Genomic DNA, 27,265 nt, shown 5'->3' with positions numbered 1-27,265 from the left:
TTTGTTAACTGATGTAAATGTCAACAACAACACACACATAATGGAATGTCACATACCCACATAAAATAGAGAGAAAAAGTAAAAACAGGTTTGTCACACTTCCATATCTAGGAAAGGTATCTGATAAAAATTAATACATTTTTTGTAAAACTAACATCGCAGTGGCTTTTTGTACCAACAACCCTGTCAGAAATAATATAGGGCACACCACTGATAAGACAAGCCAGTTGGACCAGTCTGGAATGAATAGAATTGAGAGTAGTGACTGTGATACCATTTACATAGGACAAACTCTATGTAAAATACACACCATTTACAAAGAACATAGTTGCAAAAGTGAGAACAATCAGTCCACATTCTCTCAACACAACAAAAACCATTCTGTTTCTAATAAAGAGGACAATTTATAATTGCACATAATCAATAAAGGTAGCCATATGGATAGTCTAGAAGAACTTGAAATTTACACAGAGTTGCAAAAAAGCCATTGTACTGTTTTCAATTAAAAAAAAAAAAAAAAAAAAAAAAAAAAAAAAAAAAAAAAAAAAAAAAAAAAAAAAAAAAAAAAAAGATCTGAAAAAATAGGAATTTCATCTAAAATGTTAGAGGCATACTGCAGACAATGTAATTCTTCCAATAGATAAACTAATACACCTGGCCTTAATGGTACATTAGTACCACATTACCCCACTATTTTTCCACATGGTAGGCTCAGTGACCTGTTTTTAAGCATAAAATATCTGTTTTTATAGCCCCAGTATTGTTTTTTATTCTTTTTATATGCCCGTAAACTTAGCTGCTGTATCTTGAACATAACGTTACCTCATTGCATACAAGTTAAACACAGTTAGGCTTAGAAGCTTACTGAGTCTGACATACTATTGACATGCCGGCAACGTGAGAACTTATTTATGCTGTGATACTGGCAGCTGACCCTAAATAATGAAAAGTGTGAGGTCATCCACATAAGTACTAAAAGGAACTCGTTAAACTTCAGTTACACGATAAATCAGTCTAATCTAAAATCCGTAAATTCAACTAAATACCTAGGTATTACAATTGCGAACAACTTAAATTGGAAAGAACACACAGAAAATGTTGTGAGGAAGGCTAACCAAAGGCTGTGTTTTATTGGCAGGACACTTAGAAAAAGTAACAGACCTACTAAGGAGACTGCCTACACAACGTTTGCCCGTCCCCTTTTAGGATACTGCTGCGCGGTGTGGGATCCTTACCAGCTAGGACTGATAGAGTACATCAAAAAAGTTCAAAGAAAGGCAGGACATTTTGTATTATTGTGAAATAGGGAAAGAGTGTCACAGAAATGATACAGGATTTGGGCTGGAAATCATTAAAAGAAAGGCGCTTTTCGTTGTGACGGAATCTTCTCACGAAATTCCAATCACCAACTTTCTCCTCCGACTGCGAAAATAATTTGTTGACACCGACCTACATAGGGCGGAACGATCACCACGATAAAACAAGGGAAATCAGAGCTTGTACGGAAAGATATAGGTGTTCATTCTTTCCGCGCGCTATACGAGATTGGAATAATAGAGAATTGTGAAGGTGGTTTGATGAACCCTCTGCAAGGCACTTAAATGTGATTTGCAGAATATCCATGTAGATGTAGATGTAGACCACACAGAAGTGCACGGAGAAACAGTTAGCAGATCTTCATGGCAATGCTCATAGACAAAACGAGGAACTAGAATTGGCAATGTAGAAGTGAAATACTTTGGCAGTGAGCTCAGGTACGTCAGTTCAAGCAGATGTACAATGGCAGGTAATCTGTAAATGAAATTGCGCATGCCACAGTTCCTGTCAGACAAATCAGAGCTATGGTTTAAGATGCTCGAGTTAACATTTGAGCAAATGAGGTAGTGGTTGACACACATGAAGTTTGCTGTGACAGTGAAAGCATTAGATGACAGAGCAGCTGCAACTGGTATGGACATCATACTCAGGCCCCCAATAGATCAGCAATATATATGTTTAAAAAATGTATTAATCAGCAGAATGTGTCAAACACTAAATCAACATCTGCAGCAGTTGTTGAAAAGTAAACAAATGGAGGATAGTATGCCTTCTGAGTATTGGTGACACGTGCGAAACAGACTTACAAGATACAGCACTGTGACGCACACGGTTGGCGCAGTTGCCTGGAATGGTCATGGCAGCAATGGTGATTTGTGAGGAACAGGCTGTCCAAGCATTAATAACAGTGGCAGACAAGTTTCCCCAATGATAGATAATACGCAAGTAGCATGTGTAACGATGGTAGCAGATGGTTGCGTGCACCAAGAAATAGCAGCAATACAGAAAGGCCGGCAGGTAGATTTGACAAAACAACTGCAAGAGCTTACAGGGAAAATTACTATGTTGCAAAGGCAAGTGCCACAGTTATTGGAAAGTATGAGGAAATCATCTATGTGAAAGGCAAGAAACAACAATATTACCAAAGTTGGCCGATGAGTGGATGTGTTGGCATCACCAGTGGTTCAGTGATAGAGTGACAAAACGTAAAACACCAAGTGCATACACAAATGGCAGCAGCGGCCGGTAGTAGGTGTAAAAGGCTTTGTTATATGACAAGAGTGCCTTCAGCAAAGGAATGAGCACAATGAGTGACACAGTAATTTGATCTGATTATCTACTCTGTCACAGAGATTGTATGTTAAGGACGTGAGATCATGCCATTATCATCTAACTGACTCAGGATCAGATGTTAGTGCACTGCCACCTGGGGACTGTCACACTGCAATCGCATCTCTGTGAACACATCTGATAGCAGCAAATAGGTCACCAATAAATACTTAAGTGGGTTTTAATTTGGAGGAAGATTTGGGCTTTAAACATAGTTGCAGGTGGTATTTTATGCTCGCCGAGATAACAGAAGCCATATTAAGTGTGGATTTCTTGCGCCACATGAAGACTGAAGTAAATTTTAGCAATGCAAGATTAAGAAAGATTGCTAAGTAGTCATGGGTATATGTGGACGAAGCATGTCTCACCATGGACTGCAAGCATGGTGAGGTTGTACAGGGTGAAAAAAGCAGCACAATGGCACTTATGGTGAATGTGCTGCACAACACAGTGCACCAAATACATACTGCGCCCAGTCATCTGGTATTGCAACAATCTTGAAGATTACCCCTGGATTGTTTTGCAGCAGCCATGACTGAATTTGCGGGTTTGCTTAAAGCAGATGTGCTACATTGATCTGACAGACCGTGGGCATCACCATTGCACATAGCAAAAAAGAAAGAAGATACATGGAGGCCTTGCGATGCCCGTAAAGTCCCAAATTGTTACCCACTACCCAACATCAGGGTTTTCACCAATGAGCTGGCAGGAGCGACAGTATTTAGTGTCATTGACAGCAAAAAAGCATATTACCAGACACCAGTTGCAGAAGGAGACATACAGAAGACAGCTCTCATAACACCATTTGGGTTATGCGAGTACATCCGGATGCCACTTGGCCTCAAGAACATGGCACAGATGTGGCAGCATTTTATAGGCAAAACGCTAAGAGGGTTGCAGTATTGTTCTGCTTACCTGGGTGACATCTTAGTGTTTTACTAGTCAAAGGAGCTGCAAGGCCATTTTAAGGAGAATTAACAAATTCAGCATAGTGGTCAATGAGGCAAAATGCATGCTCTGACAACAGCAAGTGATGTTTCTGGGGCATGCAGTATTGGCAGATGGAATATGGACCCTTATAGATGAGATGGCCATAACTGAATAAATACTGCTATCATCTGATTACTGACAGCTTAGAAGGTTTTTATGGGCAGTAAATTTCTACTTACAACACCTGACAAGAGCAGCTGAGGTCCAAGCACCGTCAACAGGAGCGCAAGGAGAAAAGAATGTGAGTGGCTTAAGGTCCCTACAGTGGACCACAGAAATGCAGAAAGTATTCAAATTTGTGAAGACATATATACAAAAGGCAGTTCTGTTTCAATACTAAGTGCTGCAGGCAACACTGTCTGCAGTGATCGAAACACAGATTATGTGGAGTGCGTATGACATGGAGCTCTTGGGAATTTTTGAAGCTATGAAATATTTTTGTGTCTACATAGAAGCCAGGGCTTTCACAGTTTATACCAACTCCAAACCAATAATGTTCACACTCAGTAAATTGAAGGACAACTGTTCCCCATGACAATTCCAGCAGTTGGAATTTATCAGACAATGCACAACTGACTTGTTTCATATAAAAGGGGCTGAAAATGTTGTGCATGATTTTTGGCTCAGAGTAGAAACAATTTCCCAGACAACCGATTATAAAGAACTGGCAGCAGCACAGGCCACAAACCAATAACTATGATAGTTCCCGCATGGCAACACTAATGGACAGCAGCTTTGGCAGCAAGTATGGCCAGCAGGAGTAAAGGTCAGCATTTGGTGTGACATATCTTGAGACAAACCAGATCCTTCGTTCCTAAGGAATCACAGAAGACTATCTTTGATAGTTATAGTGACCAGAATCGGATACAACACAGAGACACTGGCTGACCTGTCAAGAGTGTCAACAGTGAGTCACCAAAAATCACGGGACAACAACAACAGCGATGGACAGCCAAAAGAGACAATGTGAAAGAATGACAAGTCTGGAGAGTGAGCCAAATCAAGAACCTAGATGTAGCAATATCAGGAACAACACAGTGATGAGTACAATGAACAACCTGAAAGCACAGTTGGAACACAAATGAGGTCCGGGTCCTTGCACGGCTGTGTGTGGGATTCACCGTCACGTGAGTGAAGTGCACACAGCGCACATCAGCAGTTTATTTCTTGGAACTTCTGAAGTGACAGTTCCATTATTCTTTGAGCATTGGATTGTTCTTTTGTTTAATTATAGCTACCTGAAGCATATTATTTCATGTGTATATGGAATAAGGCTAAGCAGGATCATTATATGCTGATATAACTATTTGTCCACGATAATGAGCATGTTACGTCTGTTATACTGTATGTATTTAGACATTTTGGCTTGGCATACATTATATGTATCTGTATGGCGTGTCCCATAAAAGTTACTGTATGATGGAAACAGTATAAATATGAATGTGACAACATAACTCGTTTCACACTATTGCCAATGAGTACATGTAAGGCAGTACTTGGATGAATTTTGTTTTCTGTCACTGGAATTGTGATCGTAACATGCACAAACTGATATGACTTTCCTAGTTTCTTATATAGCAGATGACACACAGCTTAATAATCACAAGTTTTTAGTAACTATCAATGTATGCAGACCTCTACGACCATCTTCGAATCTACCATAAACAGCGATCAGCTGCCCAGTCGCACCTGTGTGGTATGAATCTGTTCACAGTGTTACTGCATATTACAGTTTTAACATGAACAAGTACAACCCCTAGCATAGTTTTATAGATTGACAATGTAATTTATATTACAATATGATAACAAGTAACTCTGTACAAATGTGAACCATTTACACCTTTGTGATATGTGGTTTTCATAATGAGTGACATTACTGTGTTATGGCACAATTTTATTTTTGGTGTGTCATTGATGGTTTAATCAGCTGATGTAGTTATTTTTTTATTTTGCCTAACATGATGGTTGTAATACATTTATGTGTGTCCGTAACATCCCATTATGTGTGTGTTTTACTGTTAACATATACATCAGTTAACAGCTTTGTGAAAGTTTAAGCTTTTAATGTTACTTCTGTATTGTTTCATTTCGGATATAGGAACCTGAAGATAGTCAGACTAATGAAACTGGTCATATAAATGAAGCCAGCAGCTCAAGGTGGTACGATGAAATTTTTCAAACAGCAGCAGCAGCAGCAGCAGCACCTATACCTCAACTATTCACTTGCTTCAATGAAACAAGGTAGAGTTGGGACATTTGCCTGTGTTGTTCTGTTTTCTATTTCAGTGGAGTATTATACTTGGCCCTAATTGTCAGAGTGATGTTTTACTGTCTTCCAAGAGCAAATTGTACAAAGTAGTTAAAAACTATAGCCAGCCACTCTCTCTTGCTGGTAGTTTGAGTTTTTCCAAAGTTTTTGGTTTGCTGCCATATTATTACGGTCACTCATATCATAGCAGTTAGGCTGAAATTCGATCAATGTGTTAAGCAAAGCAAGCAGCTGGGACTGCGAACTTTACAGTGTTTAGCACGAAAGTGTAATTTTTCTTGTAAACTGTGAGGTGCACCTTACACAGATTCTCTAATCCATGATGTCATTATAGACATGTCACCACAAAGGTTTTAGAATTATCTGTTCCAACATTGAATGAAATGCTCAAAATTGCTAAAGCTCACAAAGTTACAGCTTCAGCACAAGCTTCCTTTGGCAACAGTGTTAGTGTAGAACAGAACCGACCATTGCATTCCAAACCGTATGCGAGAGGCGCATGTGCGGGCCACATTTGAGCTGAGGTTTGGCCTGTCTCAGCTTTGTTCAGTCCTTCTCTGAAGTACCCGGTACAGTGCGACATTTCATGTAGTATTGCAGTGTGTCACTATTTGGTCAGCCCAATTCTCTTCAATTCAGCAAAATCATGGTGTAACTGCTGTTTACCCTTCACTATCTGTTGGTGGTACAAAGACTTTTCATGGGTCCAGTGGGTGTTTGCACAAAAAGAAGCTGTCTAACAATGTATTGTCACAAGCATTTAAATATGAATGGAAATGAAGGTGAGAGGGATGGGAGTTCTTAATATCTATTATGCAGTTGCATAATCGATGGGTACAGCAAATTTGCTATGCAACGACATTACAATACCATGCAGAAAGAATTTAAAAATTTAACTGACCCTGAAAGAGCAAAATATTACAATGATCAACAGACGGTATTCTTGCTATGTACATTATGAAGCATTTTGTGCTAAATTTGCAGGCATGGAGCACGAGGAGAAATTTGTGGTACCAAAAGCAAAATTTCTGAAGTTACACACATTATTCCATCATCAGTTGCAAGAGTTTTTGATAGAATTGAATGAAGAGTAAGTATGTTGATTAAGTCAAGGGGCACGTATGGAATGATTTTTTGATTTAAAATTTGCTTTTGTCAAATTTATAAAGGAAAAAGCAATGCAGGAATGAAAATTAGAACATCCAAAACAGATTGCAGGCCTTACATTTTAAGTGGACTTGACTGCACACTGCCCACAATAATAAATCACAAAGTGAGAATTAAATTATTTCTGATTTGATGGGGATGCACTTAAAAAGAAAATCACATTGTAGTAGGGACAAATTCTGACAAATACAGTCCAGTCCCTTAAGCTCACTGGTGCTAAAGAAAATGCGAGTTATTGTAGCCATGAAATAATTGCGAGGAAACTTTTCTAAACTTTTGAGTCAGTCTTAAATATGTTTCCAAGGTCATTTGCTGTTTCAGTTGAAAGCGCCTGTGCATGTGCAGATGTAAGTGACTGACCTGCACGATAATTTCCATTATAAAGACATATGCTTTTAGGTTAAAAGTGTCCAGGACGTCTACTCTGTTTTCCCCCAGGTAGAATTTCCACATCCACATGAACAGTTTGCAAAAGTGCTATAGTATTTCAATCAACATATGTTTGTGTCAGACCTTTTTTCGATAATGAAACTAAATAAGTCACAATTATGTGGCAATCTGAGTACAAAAGTCTGTGAAATTGTCTATGTATGTCTGTGTCCCAACAGTTTGTAGCAGATAAAAATTATATTATTCCCTCAGCATGCCAATTTTTTTTTTTCCGTCTATGTTATTGAGAAATACGAAACCAAGTGAAACCCATTGCAGCTGCATTGCTATCTAAATACAGCATATCCACAGTTTTTCCCCCTCTTCCTGCTCAGAGAGCACGGTGCAGCAGTGGGGGAAGTGTGCAGCCAGGCTCAGCACTATGACACGCGAGCCAAAGCACGGTTTGTGAACCAAATTTCTGGTCCACCCAGGTGTAGAATATCTTTCCAGCAGTACATATTGTGTTCTTCAATCTACTGATGAGACTCAGTCAATATCATCTGATTCACAGAGCACCTGGCCATCTGGTATGGCAGGGTACAATAGTTAGTACAGCAGTTAGCAATACATTCTCCTCATTGTTGGTAGACAAGCATAGAGAAATGTGCTTCATTCGCTATAGTTCTGTCCCAAAGGGAACAACAGCTCAAAAAAAATATTTTCTGCCCGTCACCTCCTGAAAAGCCAACCCAAATAAGTTATGTCCAGAATGCATCACTAAGTGCCAACAATATCACTGCTCATTCTGTGACACCAGTTACTTAGCCTGTGGCATGCATGGACAGGACACTTGATGAGTTTTGCTGTGGCCAGAAATCAACAATGCTGGCTACTGCATTCTGTAAAGCCGATATCCTTGTTGCCATGTAGCCCACTGCTGTAACTTACATTGAGGCTAAACGTCATTGACATAGAGGTTAATTTCCAGCTGGACTCAGGAGTGGCCATGTCCTTAATAAATCTGGAGACATATCGCCTCACTGGGTCCCAGTGCCATTTGCTATATATAAGCAAGTTAAGGTAGAATTGGACAGGTTTCAAAATTCACGAATCATCTCACTTGTATTTGCAAGTCAATGGGCGCCATCACTCGTATTCATTAAGGAGCCAAACAGAGCTATTAGATTATGATGTGATTTCAGAGTCATGGTAAACGTTGAATTACATGTGGATCTGTATCCAATAATTCATAGGCCACAGGAACTGCTAGTCAAGTTGGCCTGGGGCCATTTGTTTTCAAAAATAGATCCGACTGATGCCTATTTGCAGTGTCAAATCAATGAGGAAACAAAATGGATTCAAGTCATTAACACACCTTTCAGCATGTTTAGATACACCAGATTACCACTTGGAGTCACAAGTGCTCGCAGTATTTTTCAGCAGTATCTCCAACAGTTAATTTAGTACATACCAAATTCTTACAACATTTCTAGGCTTTATTTGATAGGATGCAAGCCAATACACTGCATTTTTTATTCACCAAGTTTTTTTTTTTTTTTAACCTATCATTCAGTATCTCAGTTGTAACTCGAGTTTCTAAAAGCAAGCTTCCAAGCTACCAGTCCCAAGGAACCTAAAATAGTTGCAGTCATTTCTCAGGAAAGCAAATTAGCATGCCAAGTTCATTCTGCAAGCAGGGATCAAATTTGTTTGGTTGGAAGAAAACAACAAAGTATTTTTGAAATGAAAGAAATGTCTTCAAACAGCTCCCTCTTTTGATACATTTTCTCCATGCAAATATCTTATTCTGGTGATGGACACTTCAGATTTTGGAATTAGTGCTGTCCTATTGCAAACGCACACTGATGGCACAGAGCTGCCAACTGCATTTGCCTCCAAAACATTGATCGCCACCCAATATAATTAATCAAAAATTGAGAAGGATGCGTTGACAGTTATTTAAAACATCAAATTTTTTTTTTTAATACGGGATGAAGTTTCATCTAATCAGAAATCAATCTGCTGAAATCACTGTTTGGTCCACATTCCAAGCTCCCGGGTAAAGTGGCACAGCAACTGCTCAGCTTATTAGCAATTATACATACGAGATCCACTACAGGCTTTACACCCAGCAAGCCAATTCAAACACATTCTCTCACCTACGATGGGCACTAGATGCAGACTTTGAAAGGCAAAAAAGTGGTGTGTTTTGGATTAGATGTATACATTAACACATCCTTGACAAGTTTCCGATTACAACATGGGAAGTAGCAGTGGAATGTGTTATCAACTGTATAATGAGGCTGGCTGTAAAATATTCTAAAGAACACAGACTCAGCATTATAAACATATTTTTCTTTGCAGGAAAACTTCTATGTAAAAGACAGTGTCCTTTTACTAGCTACCAATGACTGCAAATGCCGGGCTGTGATTCCATCTAAGATCCATTGTCATATTCTTAAGCTACTCTACACTGCACATTGGGGAATGTGCTGGATAAAGTCATTAGCATGGAGTCACCATTATTGACTTGGCATCAACCCTGCCATTGAACATACAGTTCAGAACTGCCACTTCTACTCTGTATTCCTCAGCTCCTGTGTGACAATAAAATTTCTGACCTCATCCTTAGTACCCATGGCAAAGAATTCACATTTTGCTGGACCATCCCACGGATCAATGTGGTTTCTCATTGTCAACGCCCGTCTAACTTCCTTAATGTCACACACATGGCTACTACAATAATGCTGGCTATTACCTTTGCTACAGAGAGGGTGCCCACAACTTTTGTCTCCAACAATGGCCCTAAGTTTACAGCACCCACACTTCAGTTACGTGCAACATCACTGAACATCTGACCACAGCTCTGTTCCACTCAGAGTGGAGCAGAGTGTGGCCGGTCAGAACATACACAAAATTATGGCAATAGTCATTTAGGAGGAAGCATTCACTAGGTTTCTTGCCACTTATTGGCCCGCCCTCGTCAAGGAATGCAGCCTGGCTGAAATGCTACACAAGTTCAGCCCGCTTGCACTATTAGAATGCATATCTTCTCAACTATAGTACTGGTGCTACTGTACGGGTCCATTATTTCAGCTGGAAGCCAGGATGAACCAAGACATCATCATCAGCAGCAGCAATATGGGGAGACAGATGTTATCATCTTGTCTTGCACCAAAACCAGTTCTGATAGTCAACCCGCATCTGCATACATACTTCACAAGCCACCATACGATGCACAGCAAAGGGTACCTTGTATCACAACTAGCAATTTCCTTTCCTGTTCTACTTGCAAATGGAGCAAGGACAAAACAATTGTGTACATGCCTTCGTACGAGCTCCAATTTTTCTTATCTTGTCTTCATGATACTTATACTAGTGCTCTAAATTTTCTCAACAGTGTTTCACAAAAAGAAAATGGTCTTCCCTCCAGGGATTTCCATTTGAGTTGATAAAGCATGTCCGTAATATTCACATGTTGGTCAGACTTCCATTTGAGTTCATAAAGCATGTCCATAATATTCACATGTTGATCAGACTTACCAATAACATCTCTAGCAGCACACCTCCAAATTGCTTCAATGGAATCCTTTAATCACACCTAAAAGGTTTCACTAGTGTTCTATACGCAGCCTCCTTTATAGATAAGCTACACTTTCCTAAAACTCACCCAACAAACCAAATTCAATCATTCACCTTCCCTACTACTGTCCGTATGGGCTCGTTCCATTTCATATAGGTTACACCTAGAAATTTAACTGATGTGACTGTGTCCAATGGCACACTACTAATACTATATTCGAACATTGTAGGATTGTTTTACCTATTCATCTGCATTCATTTATATCATTCACTTACTTTTTCTACATTTAAATCCCGTCCACATCATCCTGTACCCTTCTACAGTCACTCAATGATAATACTTCTCTGTATACTACACCATTATCAGCAAACAGTCACCCATTGCTGCTCATCCTGTCCTTCAGATGCATCCCTTGAGGCATTTCTGTTGGTACCTTTGTCTCTGATGAACAGTTCCCATTCAGAACAATGTACTGGGTTGTTTTACTAAAGGAGTCTTCAAGCCACTCACGTATCTGAGAACCTATTCTAAGGGTATCAAGCAAGAAAGGATAAGCCAAGTTTTCCTTGAGTGTTGCCTTTTAAATCTGTGCTGATTTGCGGACAGAACCTTTCCTGTTGCAATGAAATTTATTATATTCAAACCTAGAGTGGTTTCGCAGGTCCCTTCTCATACAGGGGAGTCACCTGCACTTTTTTCCAGTTGCTTGGCACTTTGCATTTCATGAACAATTCATGTCAAATGCAAGTTACTGCTAATGTGCCAATGCCAAAGAGCACTCTCTGTGAAACCAAACTGAGATTCCATCCAAGCCTGGTGACTGACATGATTTCAACTCCTTCAGTTGCTTCTCAACACCGGGGATGCCTTTTTCTATAACCTACGTACAGGCATGTGTGTGATAGTCAAACATCAACAACAGAAATATTCTTATCTAAGCTTCAAATTATGCTAGAAGACCTTTGTTGAGAAAAAAATAAAAAAGTTGTAATAGCTGCTGATTTTAATATTGATATCACATGTGATAGTAGTCACACTTCAAGATTCACTGACTTAGTAAACAAACATGGTTTCAAATTGAATTTCTTTGAATCTACCAGAGACAATGGGCAATCAGCAACATGCATTGACAATGTTCTAACTAATTATGTATATGAAGATGTGTATAAATATTGGCTGGATCTAGGTATTTCAGATCATTGTGCATTGTTCATTGAGCTGCCACAGACAGACAGGAACATTTCACATATGAGAACCCATATGAGCAGGAACTTTAGCAAATAAAACTGGCTAACATGTAGTGAGAAGCTAAAACATGGCCTTTTGATTATTGTAACTCAAGTGACAAAAACTTTGAGAAACTCCTAAATAGTTTTCTTGGAGACTTTAATGAAACATTTCCACCTAGACTCTGCAGCAGTAAAATAACAAATACAGTAAAGTGGATTACCCAGGGCATAAAAATTTCGAGTGTACGGAAAAGGCAACTGCACAGAGTACTAAAATATAATGAAGATATTGATTTCATTAAATATGTTAGACCCTATAAAACCATATTTAAAAGAGTTGTCAAGGCAGCAAAACAACTGGCAAATAACAGGCTAATTTAAAATCATAAAAATAAGACAAAGGCTGTGTGGTCAGTCATTAAATCTGAGTTAGATGTTTAAGCCTGTAATCAAGAAATTCCAAAAATTGACACTGAAGGAAACACTATTGTAAATCCAACTCAAATACCAAAGTACTTTAATGAATTCTTTATAAATGTAGCAAAGTCTGATGTAGATGTAACAGATTATCACAACAAAGTAAATCACTTTGGCCTAGGCAAAAACTGTGAAAACTTTACAAAATTCTCAAAAGTTTCTGTGCAGGATGTAGAAAATACTATTCTAACATTAAGAAACAAAAAATCTGCAGGTTGGGATGGAAGACCCACCAAAGTTATTAAAGTGGTACACAACAGAGTTGAAAACCCACTAGCTCAGATAATAAATCGATGTTTTGAAACAGGCTGTACCCCAGAGGTACTGAAATATGCTGAAGTCAAACCACTCTTCAAGAAGGGATCAAGAGATATCATGGAAAATTATCGTCCTATCTCGATTCTCCCAGTTCTATCCTGTTGCACAAATACAAAACTTCACTGCAAAATATTCTGTTATTCTAAACAATCAACTTGGTTTTCAGCAGGGGAAAAACACCATTGTTTCATTGAGAAATTAAGTACGTCGTTAGACAAGATAAGTAGGGTGGCAGGAATTTTCTGCGACCTCACAAAGGCGTCTGATTCCGTAAACCATGCACTGCTTGTTTACAAACTTGAAAAGTATGGCATTAGCGGGAGTGCCCCACAATGGCTTAAATCCTACTTACCCAACAGAAAGCAAAGAGTTAGCGTTTCTTTAAATGGCACATATTATTTTTCTGACTGGAAAAAAAATATCTCAGGGTGTTCCACAAGGCTCCATATTAGGCCCAGTCCTAGTTCTCTTTTATGTTAATGACTTACCATTAAGTATCAGCTCCCCATCAGTTCTGTTCGCAGATGATATTCCTGTCTTAGTTGAAGATCAGGACTCAGAAAAAATTCCCAAATCTGTGATCAATACCCTCAGTACGTTAGAAACTTGGTTTCAGCTAAATGGGTTGAATCTAAATATATCTAAGACTCACGCGATGCAGTTCAAAACCAAACAGTCAAAATGTGAGCAGATTAAGATTGTAAACAACCAAGGTATAGAAGAAGTTGACTGAGTCAAATTCTTAGGTGTAAATGTAGATAAAAATTTGAGCTGGCAGAGGTACACATTGAATACCTGGCAAACAAACTAAGCAGCTTTGCATTTGCAATGCAAATATTATCAACTGCAACCGACATGGACACATGAAAAGTAGCATATACAAGCTACTTCGAATCCATTATTAGGTATGGTATTGTTTTTTGGGGTAACTCGGCAAACATAGTGCGGATACTAAAAATACAGAAAAAATCATACGAAATACGTGCACTGCAAATCAAAAAGAACCATGTCAACCATTATTTAGAAAACTTAAAATATTAACTCTGCCATCCTTAAACATATATGGGATTATCATAATTTTGTACACCAGACATGAATTATTTGAGGGAAACCATTTTGCCCATTCACATGATACCAGAAACAAAGAAAATTTTATGCTCCCCACCCACTGCCTCAGACTGTATGCCCAGGGACCTCAACACATGGGAATGAAAATTTGTAATAAAATAAAAGGGAACAAGTTGATGCAGATGAATTTAGATTCACTTAAAAGAAAGCTATATGAGGTACTGACAATGAAGTGTTATTACTCAGTGGATGAATTCATGCGGGACAAACTGGAAATTTGAGATGGGTACAATGTGTTACATGTTCCAAGAAATATCCTTATAGTGTTGTTATTTATTATAGTGCTATTATTTATTAATGTACAACTCATTGTAACTGTTTAATTAATTTTTGACATGTCTCCTGTACGCAAACCAAATGGATTGCAAATGTACATCATGAGATGAATAAAACACAATTCACTACATTACATCTGTATGATCCTCCTTTATAAAGCATTTCTTAAATCAAAAATTAAAAATTCAGCTTTCCTTATGCTGTCTTCTATTGCCTCATCAGACTGGTAAATAAGTGACTCAACAGAGTCCTTTGACCCACTTAGTGATTTTATGCAGGGCCAGCAACCTACCTTCCTTGTAGTGATTTATGTGGGTCGACAATGACAGGAACTAATGGAGATGGAACTACTGCCACCTTAGGATGCTGTATACAACAGTAATTTGCATTCCCCACCAAGTCACAGTACCAATATGTAGCCTAAGATACTGCAGTTAGCAAGTAATAACAGTTTCTTGTGACTATGCTGACCACACAGGCAGAGGGTACTGTGGATATAGACAGGAACACAACTGCTATGCAGGGGTCTCTCCAACTGTCTTTATTTTTTACATACAATACCATTGTTTTGGTGAACATATATTTTCAGGACTTATTGTTGGTTCATAAAAATCCTTTGAAGTGTGAAATTGCAATGCAAATAATAAAACTACAATATCGCTATATGAACAATACATCTGAAAACATTTCTGCTTGTTCCATCAGTTGCATAACAGCTGTAAACAGACTTGTTCCCCCAATTTGAAAATGGTTGAATACATTACTAGTCCAATTAGTGCCTTCAATTCAATGACATCAACATTTTGTAGACAGGACAAGTGACCATTAGCGTACTGTGATCTAAACTTAGATATTTCCAGATTTGTCCACAGAATGATTTTGTCTAGAATAGCTTGTACAGAGAACAGGTTCAATATCTCCAGAAGTGCAGGTTTTTTCTCAGACTTTCTGCCATCTGTCACAGTCCAGGCAGCTGCAAGACAATACTGTGTTGGCTTGTTACGCTGTTTTCTCCATGGAGAACATCTGTGCTTATCAAAGAAGTGAGTTTCTCCATCGTCACCAACTGTCACATCTGCAGCACTTTCAAGTTTCCTGCTCCAAATTATTGTCGTGCTCAATAAATATCTTGAAATCAGTATATCATCACTGTCATCACAGTCTTATTCTGGGAACTCACTGAGCCATTCTTCAACACCCACATCTGTCACATGTAAAACATGTTGCATAGAAGAAAATGGTCTATTGACATGCAGTCAACATGGGTTTAGAAAAAATCATTCTTGTGAAACACAACTAGCTTTTTATTCACATGAAGTGCTGAGTGCTATTGACAAGGGACTTCAGATTGATTCCGTATTTCTGGACTTCCGGAAGGCTTTTGACACTGTTCCACACAAGCGGCTCGTAGTGAAATTGCACGCTTATGGAATATTGTCTCAGTTATGTGACTGGATTTGTGATTTCCTGTCAGAGGGGTCATAGTTCACTGTAACTGATGGAAAGTCATCGAGTAAAACAGAAGTGATTTCTGGCATTCCACAAGGTAGTGTTATAGGCCCTTTGCTGTTCCTTATCTATGTAAACAATTTGGGAGACAATCTGGCTGCCGTCTTCGGTTGTTTGCAGATGACGCTGTCATTTATCGACTAATGAAGTCATCAGAAGATCAAAACAAACTGCAAAACGATTTAGAAGAAATATTGAAATGGTGCGAAAAGTGGCAGTTGAATTTAAATATCGAAAAGTGAGAGGTCAGCCACTTGAGTGCTAAAAAGAACACGTTAAACTTTGGTTACACGATAAATCAGTCTAATCTAAAAGCCATAAATTCAACTAAATACCTAGGAATCACAATTATGAACAATTTAAACTGGAAGGAACACACAGAAAATGTTGTGGGGAAGGCTAACCAAAGGCTGCGTTTCATTGGCAGGACACTTAGAAAATGTAACAGACATACTAAGGAGACTGCCTACACAATGCTTGTCCGTCCTCTTTTAGAATACTGTTGAGCGGTGTGGAATCCTTACCAGATAGGACTGACTGAGTACATTGAAAAAGTTCAAAGAAAGGCAGCACATTTTGTATTATCGCAAAATATGGGAGAGAGTGTCACAGAACTGATACAGGATTTGGGATGGACATCATTAAAAGAAACGTGTTTTTCGTTGCAATGGAATCTTCTCACAAAATTCCAATCACCAACTTTCTCCTCCAAATGCGAAAATATTTTGTTGACACCAACTTACATAGGGAGGAACAATCACAAAGATAAAATAAGGGAAATCAGAGCTCATATGGAAAGATATAGGTGTTCATTCTTCCCGCGCGCTGTACGAGATTGGAATAACAGATAATTGTGAAGGTGGTTCGATGAACCCTCTGCCAGGCACTTAAATGTGATTTGCAGAATATCCATGTAGATGTAGATGTAGATGTAGAAGGTTCAGCTTTCCTCACCATGGAGCAACGGTAACATTAAAAAAAAGCGCAAACACAATGGTACATCTGAGAGACCTCTCAAAAGCTAAAAATAAGAAACAAAGCACGATAATGCAAGAGTTTTGTCACTTGTAAAGTGCCATCCAATAGGAAAGTGAACAGAAATTGTAGTAGTCTGAGAGGCAGTCAGTAGGATTTAAGGGATAGCTATGCGTACACACAGTCATGTGCAGCCAGTTGTCTGTTATCTCTTGAAACCTTCGGACTGTGCCATTTGATACAATGTGTGACTATTGCTTGTTGAGACCTTGCTGTACTCTGGTTCCTAGCCAGCTGTTCACTATGTGAACTTAGTCATTACCGATCACTCATAAATACTATTTCTTCCACTGTGCCACTACATGCTGAGTGACACTGAACGTTTTGTTACCCACACTGAGTATGATAGTACAGTGGTGACAAGGCCATTACTTATAACTAACTCCAATTAACTCCATTCAAACAGGCTCCGAAAGACCCTAACGGTACTGACCAACCACCGTGTCATCCTCAGCCTATGGGCGTTACTGGATACAGATATGGAGGGGCGTGTAGTCAGCACACTGCTCTCCCGCCTGTTGTCAGTTTTCGTGGCCGGAGCCGCTACTTCTTATCAAGGAGCTCCTCAATTTGTCTCAAGGGCTGAGTGCAGCACGCTTGCCAACAGTGCTTGGCACACTGAACGGTCACCCATCCAAGTGCTAGCCAAGACCGACAACGATTACCTTCGGTGATCTGACGGGAACCGGTGTTACCACTGCGGCAAGGCCATTGGCCAATTACTGACACACACACACACACACACACACACACACACACACACACACAAAACGAACTGCAGACCACATTTTTCACATGACCACAGAGTGAAGTCTAACGACTCTGACTAGACCTGAGACAAAACAGTGTTTTATGAATGATGATACTTACTTACTGGGACCATCCCATTCACAGATAAAATGATTTTCTTATGTGATGGCTTTTTGAATACACCCAACATTCACACTCAGGCAACAGATGTAACTCATGTTGCAGAAAAATGGAACTATGCAGTCAATCTCTTTAACGCTCTTGCAGTAAAAGTTGCAAGAATTGTTGGAAGATACTAATTTGGCTACAAGGTGTCAACCTGGTGTAGTGCTTAAAGGCATTTCACTTACATCTGGGAAGCAATTTGAATCATTTTGAATCTGTACTGTGCAATCCAGACTTAGATTTCTTAATGTTTCCCTTAATAATATCTGGTGAAATCTGGGATTCTTACTCTTAATAATTCTCTCCCTTATTCATGCCCAACTGAGCTAGTGATCAGTCTCTAATTACCTTGGTGTTGATAATACATTGAACTTAGGCCTTTAATGATGGGAGTGAGGGTGCGTGAGACTGCAAGGCTCCGAAGTAACCATATGATAGTTTTTTACATGAATACATTGAAAGTACAGTATATGGCACAGCAGACGGCTATTTATTTCAATGGAGAATACAAAAAGCATGTGCAATAGTTTGTAAAGCTCTGAAAAGCCTACCAAAGGGCTACGTAGAATGAGTTCAAACAGTTCTGAAATATATTTACATTTTCCAGGAGAGGTCTTTCTTGATAATTATGTTTATATGCATACTTTCATGTACTGTTATCCACAGTGACAGATGTTCTTGATTTTACAGTTCTTTTATGTAAATTACTGTGAAAAGGAGACAGTCCTTCACACATTGTGAAGCACAATTTTCATCATGAAAGGGATCCTTCATATATCCACCGACAGGAAAAAGTAACCCACAGCAGGCTACTTCTGTAAAGTATATCAATAACAAATTGTAACTAATGCTGATTTATTCATATCATAAATTATGAGAATTATTTCTAGATTACTTTATATATACAAGAGAAAAACATCTGCTTTGAAAAACGCTGCTAATCTGCACCTTACATGTCTCAGCTGCTGTTTTTATTTACTATTGCATAATAAGCATTTATGCAACTTTACTGCCATGTAATGACAGTGAGCAATAAGCTAGCTTGGCGTTTGGTCCTCACATTGATGTGTTTTGGTGTTGATTACTTTCTTTATCTTTGGACTACATAAAGTAATGAAATCTATTTGCACATTTCACAAGTGAAATTTCCACTAACATGGCATGTCCACTCTGTGTATCCCAGTACTGTTCTTTGGCCTGCTTCTTTTATTTTTCCTGTCTTTCAGTAGTCTCCATTTTGATTTTCCTCTGATGATTTTTCCAACTGTAACCGATCTTTGTGATATATATTAATTGCTGTTGCTTATAAGCAGTCTTGAGTTTGACAGCAGATATTTATTTCAGTGCATTTTTACTTTTAAACTATTTTCTGTTCTTTCATCACTCTTGATTCTGGCTCTGGAATGACTTTGCATTTTTTTATACATCCAGACCATTTTTTGCATCTGCTACTCTATCTGCTGTGCTACAACTGCTCCTGTTTCAGCAGTTAGCAAAAAGGAATTTCTCTTCACTAATGCACCACTATCATATTTCATAAATTCACAGATAAAAACATCTAAGTTCATCATTTTTAGAGAAGACACTAAAGTTATAGTGGAAAAGGAATACACCATTATGCTAATGAATTGGAAAGGGAATTCTAGTGATAACTTGCTCTAAGATTTTACACTGTCTGACAAACATCATGCTTACAAGATTAAACATATGTATCAAACTTTTTCTTTTTACTCACAAATGTCTGCAGCATTCCATGTCGCTGTGATCTAAGCTTTCGTGTTGTTGTGAAGATATCCACCCTCTTTTCAGTCCTCAGTTGCTGTACCAATATACTCAGTGCCACAAACATAGAACTTCTATCAGATCCACAACTAGTTCAGAGAAAAAAATGATATTACTTAATGCAGTCAATATACTGTTGACAACTGCACTGCTAAACTTACAATGAAGGAGTGCAAATCAACAGACATGGCATTTAATTACAAACATAACATGCTTGTAATCAAGCCAACAAACATAGCTTAACATACCTACAATGCACAACTATGGGAGCACTGCCCCCTTGAGATTCTTGATGGTTTTGAGTTTGGTCAACCAATTCTATGAGACCACGTGTCACTTCCGGTACTTCTCCCTCAACTGTCGGCCACCCATTATATTGGAACTGTGTCACTACAACCGTTTCATCAGTCTGGAAAGAAGAAATATTGAAAATTTTAGTGCTGTATACAAGCTCGGCAATATGAAGATTATTGCCACCTAATGATAACTCTTACAGGCAGCAATGTATTATGAAACTTGACAAGACCAAAGCATTACATAATATAAAAGTCAATTCAAAACATTTTCATGAAAGTCACATAAGTTTAAAATTTTATGTAAATTCAAATTGATATGAGATAATAAAACTGGCACTAAATCGTGGTTACAGAGCTTTCAATGACAGATGGAGATTTAATCTATGACATTCTCAATTTTGGATGTTGCACATCATCAGTGTAATGTGAACTGACAGTCAGCAAAATAGCTTACAGTTGATGATTTTATACCCTTACCAGCTAAGTACCTGGTGTTGCCTGGGTATGTAGTTATTCCAATCTTCTATCAGTCCATCTCCTTCTTCCCCTGATCTCCCCCCCCCCCCCCCACTCCCTGTTCAGCTCCTTCACCCCCACCTTCTCCATCCATCACCTCCAACCCTCTGTCTCTCTGTCCATCTCTAACTGCCTCTCTCTCTCTCTCTCTCTCTCTCTCTCTCTCTCTCTCTCTTTCCATCTGCTGTCCATCTCCCCCCCCCTCCCACCACTTAATTCCATCTCCTTCTCTCCCTCTCTCTGTCCATGTCCATCTCCCCCTCTCCCTGTTCATCTTCTCCCCTCCTCCAACCCCTCAGGACAGTGGAGGATAAGGGTATATTACCTCCATAATATGACACAGTGCTCCCACAGACCTTTAGATTGATGCTTGTTTGATTTACTGATGTGAGTATAAAAATTTAATTTTTATTTCAAATTCTCTGAGCCTGCTTTATAACTACTTTGTTTTATTTTGTCAATTACTGTTCTCTCTCACAAACCAACTAACTATTTATTTAGTTAATGATGCATGCCTCAGTTCTATGGCTACCGATATGCATCAGCAATAGTTGCAGTGCTGGCTGTGGAACTAGAGGTTGCAAGGGCATGATTTTAAGGAGTGTGGCACGTGATAATGAGAGTAAGGAAGCACAGTGAGAAGCGGATGAGTCAGTACACAACACATGACTCGCCACAGTGGAGCCAGGTTGTGGACTCCTGGGAGGGCAGAAGTGACCCAGCGTCGAGGACAACAGGACCTGCTGATTGAAGAGGAGAAAACAAGTCACTGTGGCTGGCGTCTAGAAAGGTTTGGCAGTGCGGAGCAGGAATTACTATACCTAGATTCATGGAATCATCATCAAGTATTGTTCCTGGAGAATTTGTCAGCTATTTATTTTAGAAAACACACATTTTTGTATGCCAAAAGGCTCAGGTTGCAGGGAATCTTGGGTTTGTTTGACTAGAAATGTATCAATCTAGGTTATGCTCCTCAGCTGTGTCTTAGAGGGCGAATGTACAGCTTTGAGACTAAAATTAACAAGCGTTGTGCATCTGGGCTACTACTGTTTTGTACCAAGTAGCCATTTCCTATGTACTTGAACTTATTGTGTGCTCAAAAAATCTAAAACACAATGGCTAAAAGCCGTTAAAACTGTATGTTGTGTGGCTGCAGTGGTAGTCCAGTGATTGTTATTTCTGATATTTTAGAAGTTAAATGTTTGGGACCAACATAGCCAGGTGTGCTATTTTAGCAAAGGAAATTTTGAATATGAGCTATTAGCTGATATGAGAGTGGCTAGAGCCGCCTAGTTGAAATATTCTCTATTGTTATTATTCTTATTGCCACCTTTAACATGTTCTGGCAGTGCTACCATATGCGCTGATTTAGAGTAATTTGTAGCAGTAAAATGATTTATGCCTAGCCTTCAATTACACCTCTATGTTTAAATTGTTATTGTTAATTACTTTTAAAACCATCCACCCATTATACTGAATGGTATGAGGGCTTATTCACTGACAAGTCATAACCTTATGTCTGATTAAGTATCCAGATAATGCCCATATTATTTAATGTGACTGGTTGGACTTATGTGTAACGGGATGTGTTGTCAACTCTGAAGGCTCCGGTTAATATAAGTATTGTTTTCATGTGCTGTGTCAATTGAAGCCTATGTTTGAGGATGTTCTGTTAGACAATTAGCTTTTTAGTGCTTTAAATTTAAACTGTCAAGCACCTTATCACTGCTCAGGAAAATTGTTAACCTGCTTACTTTAATGGTTACTAGAGCAGTGAAGTTGTTTTACAAATTTGTTCTTGGGTATGACATGCGGCCAAGGGTCAGATTTAAAATTTTTTTGGTGTATTCCTGAAGTTAAAATGGCTAGTGCCAATTTTAATTGGTAAATTCATTCAAGACTTTGAAGATGGTTAAGCACCGAGTTAAACTTAAAATTTAATCTGCTTGGGTAAGCTACTAGTGTCGTTTGAAAATTTAAGAGCCAATTCAAAGTGATAAATTCATCTGAGAATTTAAAGTGGCTAAGTGCCAAATTAAACTTAAAATTTAATCTGTTTGTGTAAGCAGCATGTGTAGTTTGAAAATAGAAATGGCTAATGCCGATTCAAATCGATTCAATAGTGGCTGAGCACCGAGTTCAACTTCAAGTTTTTTTTGCACAATCTTCGGACCAATGGTAAATTTATCTTATTTTATAGTTTATGCAGTTGGCAATTTAAATGGCTATGGCCAGTTCAAGTAGGGAAGTCCGATTACGTGTATTAAGGTGGCTACATGCCGATTAAAATTTTACTATTTTGAGTGTTGTGTATGGCTTATGTAGTTATTCGCATAGAGCAGCTAGTGCGAATTGGAAGTGAGAATCATGAATGATCCTTTTAGGTAAGCCTACTGTGAACTGTGGGGTATATTAAGGTCTTACTGTCTTGTAATTATTTAGTAACGGAAGGCCAGTTAAATCTGGATTACTTGTCAGCTTGTGTCATTTGTTTTAAAGGCAGCTTGGACCAGCTGAAACTTAAGAACTCTGATTAGTCGGGTCCTGTTGAATTAAACTGAAAACTGGCATGTGTTGTTATGTACTGTGGCTAATGCCAATTGTATGTTGTTTTTATTAATAACTGTGAGCATTGCTCAACTGCCGAAGTACGATTTTGTCAGCAAAGGAAATTTCATTTTTTGTACTTAGTACCTTTCACTCCAGAACTCTTGTATCTTTGCTACCCCTGCTCTAAAGGATATCCCTATTCCTTGTTTCCATGGCAGGACAAAGGGGGGGGGGGATTCAGTTAACACGTATTGTCTGCATGTAATTATACAGACTGGCATTAATTTCAACTACTTCTTGGCTTTAAGATTGTCCAAAGCACTCTAAACCTCCTTTTATTACCTCTGTGGCAGTACCATAATCTAATCTCCTCAAACTCATTCTGGTACGTCCTAATATTACTACTTAAGAGGGAATGAATCATGCCAGCATTCCCTTTATAGTTAGTTCATGCTCAATGGACTTTGTGTTTTCTGTCTGCTCCAATATAATAACTTTGCAGAATTTTCCTACACATGATGGGAGAAAATCATCATCCTGGACATACACAACTATGGTCACCTGTCCCTTGTGGAGAGCAGATAACAGCCCAGACATTTACTTTTTAGATTGCCACACATTAAGACACATCTCTCAGCCTCCAGACACCTACTCCAGAATACAGTTGTGATCTTTAAAGATTCCATTCTATGGGGAGAATATTTTAGAAGCCTGATAAGAGGTTGTATGAGAGAACATTCGCTGGAGAAGATTGTCAGAGCAAGAGAACATTCTCTGACAAAAGTTGTCATTTTATATGAATAATAAATTGGAAGCATATTCTCTGATGAGGGAGCTCTTTCTCACTGCCTCTCCTCCTCCTCCAAAAGTTCTCTGCGTGTATCATCTGCCGCGTCAAGCACAGAACACACACATAATCTTACATTTCATTAAACTTGTTCAATTAAGCAAACCATTCAATGTACAGACATGGAACTGGCATCAGAGTGTTCTGGAAGAATTGCCCTATGTTGTGATTTTAGTTTCATGTGTAGCAACATATTATCAAGATGATCAAAGACAATTTAAGCTGGTTGGTTGGATGCTTAAAGGGACCAAAGCACTAGGTCTCAGCCCCTTTATCCTCGAACAGACAGGTCTATACGACTGAAGATCAAAGATAGCCTACCACACAAAACCCAGGGGAAGAAATCCCCAAGGTCTACCAATGTCAGCGGAGTTGAAGTAAGGGACAAAAAGAAGGAAGGGAGGCAGAGGAGGAAATGCATGAAAGGTGCCCCATGTACGGAGCAGCCATAAGTCCCTGAAACCAGAGTGCAATGAGGGAACATACATCCTGCAGCTATCGCCACTTACCAGAGGTACTCTACACCAAAAATGCCTTATAAAGACTAGCAACACACACAGGGCTAGAGACGCACAGAGAGACAAAAGGTGAACAAGTCTAGCAGACCACACGAGATGGGGTAAGAAGAGTACAAGAGCAGGTAAGGTGAGGACCACGCTGGACCACAAAGCCCAGACACCTTAGTCCAGACTGGGCAGTGGAGGCAACAGAGTTTTCTGCCAACCACTCAACGGGCCGATAAGGTTAAGCGGCCCTCCCTTAAAGAGAGTGGCAAAAGTCCAGTTCACAAATAGAACGTAAAACTAACTCAGCTGCTAGGGCATCCTCTCTTAACACCAGGAGTAGTGAGTCAGGGAGAGTAAGAGTCTGCTGCAGGGCTGGTAGGTTGGGAGAGTCCAGCAAAACGTGGACCATCGTCAAACCGGCACCACAATGACAATGAGGCAGGTCTTTGCTACAGAGGAGATGATCACAAGTCAGCCAAGTATGGCCAATACGGAGCTGGAAAAGGATGGTGGAGTCTTTGCAAGAGGTCTGCATGGAAGACCTTCACAGATTCGTAATCTCCTTTATCACACTTAGTCTGTCTGGTGTAATCAGAGTTAGCCATTTATATTTCAGGTACCTAAAACTTGACGGCATAATACCAATCTGAGGTCTGTTTCCAAAATACTGATCTCAAGAGTTGGTTTACTGGTAGCCTGTTTGTCCAAGCTATCAGCGAGTTCATTCCCTGGGGTCCCAACATGGTCCGGGGTCCAGACGGAGGTCACTGAATGTCCACACTGTTCACGGGCATATATGGAATCCTGGATAGCAATAACCACGGGATGGTGAGGGTAGCCCTGGTCAAGAACTTGCAAACAGCTCAAGGAGTCGCTGCAGATCAGAAAGGATCCACCAGTGCAGTAACAGATATGCCCATGAGCAAGAGAGACGGCTACCAACTCTGCAGTATAAACACTATTGCCATCCAGCAAGGTGAGCAGTTCAGTATGTCCCACATAAGTGTACACAAAGCCTAGACAACTTCTAAATCCTGGTATGCACCAAGGATGGAGAAAAATTGGTGGCAGAGGGCCTCAGGATGAATCGAGTCTTTCGCACATTGTCGTAGGTCAAGACAAAGCTGTCACCGAGGGATGCACCATGGAGTTGTACGGGAGTGGATCCAGAGGAGAGGTGGAAGAGGAAATAACTGAAGTTTAGAGAGGATAGACTGGATGTAGATTGTGATCGTAAGCCCTAATAAGGGCTGCTGTTGCAGGAGATAGATTATTATGTTTGGAAGGAGGAGACGGTAGTTCGGATGCTTAGGGGAGCCGCGAATGTGGGTAGCATAGTTGACAAGCTGCTGTTAGCGGCTGATCCATAATGGAGGTCTGCAGCCTCCATGAGTAAGCTGTTCACAGGGCTAGTTCAAAAGGCTCCTGTCGCAAGCTGGACCCCGCAGTGGTGTATCGGATCCAGTATCCGCAATGCTGAGGGCAATGCCGAACCATATGCCTCACTCCCATAATTGATGTGGGTTTGTATCGGGGCTTTGTAAAGCTTATAACGATACAGCCTTCCCCAAGACTCTAACGAAGAGACTGATACCACCTTTTTTTTGTGTGCATCCGGGTGGCTGTCAGACGATTCAGTGCTTCCTAGGGACTTGTATGTGTGTCCTTATATACATCATTCTGTCCAATTTGCTAAAACACTTGATATTCATTGTGAAAGCATACAGAATGTTCTGGAAGGATGTATATTATCATGATTGTCAGGGGATTGTTATCATTAACAAAATTATGTACAGGTGCTGAGTTAGATGTTTAATCAAGAAATTGAATTGTTAAATACCTAGCAGCAAATATTAAGAGGTTGTGGAAATGTTGGCATAAGTGGCTGGCGCCTCTAATTACCTTAATTGCAGTTGATTGGTGGGTTCACACAAAGAACATCATTATCTTGAGAAACAGCTTAAAAGTTATTACAAGCAATATATTTTCATTTGTTATCTCTATTTTTATGTCTTCCTCTGAAATTAATATCCTTTGTAATTACATTTCTAATTAACTCTCCAATTTTTTACATCACACAACTTTTCAATTTTCAGAATTTGAGGTCTTATTTGTAAATTCACGTATGTAGTCAGATAAAGCATGAGATTTGTACTGTCGTTGAATGTTAGTATCCAAATCCAAACTGTAATTAATTACGTAACTAAAATAATACAGCTGCTGTTAATCAGGCAGAAAAGTGTGCTAAGATGCAGTCAGCACCTTCGTTTAAGCTGACAAGGATGGGGAATCCATGTAAAATGAGAATCAAAGACCAATCCTAAAAAGCAATATGTCTCCACCACATTGAGTAGTAGGTCACCTACGCAAAGTCCTAGTTGTGGGTGAATGATACTGTGGGGTCGTACCCACTTGTCGCTTATAGGGTGCCTAAGGGATGTTGCATTCTCGGAATGCTATATAACAATTCAAGCAAATAACACTAGTAGTTTTATTTCAATAAAGCAGACTGACAATACTTAACTTTGAATTTACAATGTTGTCATAAGCAATGGGCGACATGCAAACAATCAGAGTCCTTTGCTGTATACAAGGTCCATGTAAGCAATTAGTATGGATTACACATCACTGCTATCGTAGTGCTGTCCTAATACTGTCCTGTGTGAATAGTGTCTGGCCGAGGCTAGCAGGAGCGGAACTTCTATTCTCTTCGGCTAGAGGGTGATCCTGTCATGGTGCGGTCCTTGTCAGTGGGCTAATGGCTGATGCCTCACTGCCTTGTTTGCTCTTGCAATCTTCTTCTTTGTGCTGGCACCCGTCGATATGCCGGAACAGATATGATGTCGACAAAAGT

General features: G+C 39.4%; 1 protein-coding gene and 1 pseudogene across 1 annotated transcript in view; both read right to left on the bottom strand.

Annotated features, from left to right (window-relative positions):
* The window catches only part of LOC126185094 (tyrosine-protein phosphatase 69D), a 367,349-nt gene that overhangs the window by 8,108 nt on the left and 331,976 nt on the right, over positions 1-27,265 (bottom strand). Inside the window, exons 24-25 of the mRNA XM_049927899.1 lie at positions 19,945-20,105; positions 19,650-19,785 (exon numbers count right to left, since the gene is read on the bottom strand). Of these exons, the coding sequence (XP_049783856.1) occupies positions 19,650-19,785; positions 19,945-20,105 (297 nt within the window). The remainder of the gene's footprint in view (positions 1-19,649; positions 19,786-19,944; positions 20,106-27,265) is intronic.
* Positions 17,598-17,715, bottom strand: LOC126186008 (5S ribosomal RNA; annotated as a pseudogene).

Source organism: Schistocerca cancellata, chromosome 4, assembly GCF_023864275.1.
Source record: "Schistocerca cancellata isolate TAMUIC-IGC-003103 chromosome 4, iqSchCanc2.1, whole genome shotgun sequence".
NCBI lineage: Eukaryota > Metazoa > Arthropoda > Insecta > Orthoptera > Acrididae > Schistocerca > Schistocerca cancellata.
The sequence above is the reverse complement of the archived record's forward strand: the minus strand, read 5'-3'. Positions and strand labels throughout refer to the sequence as shown.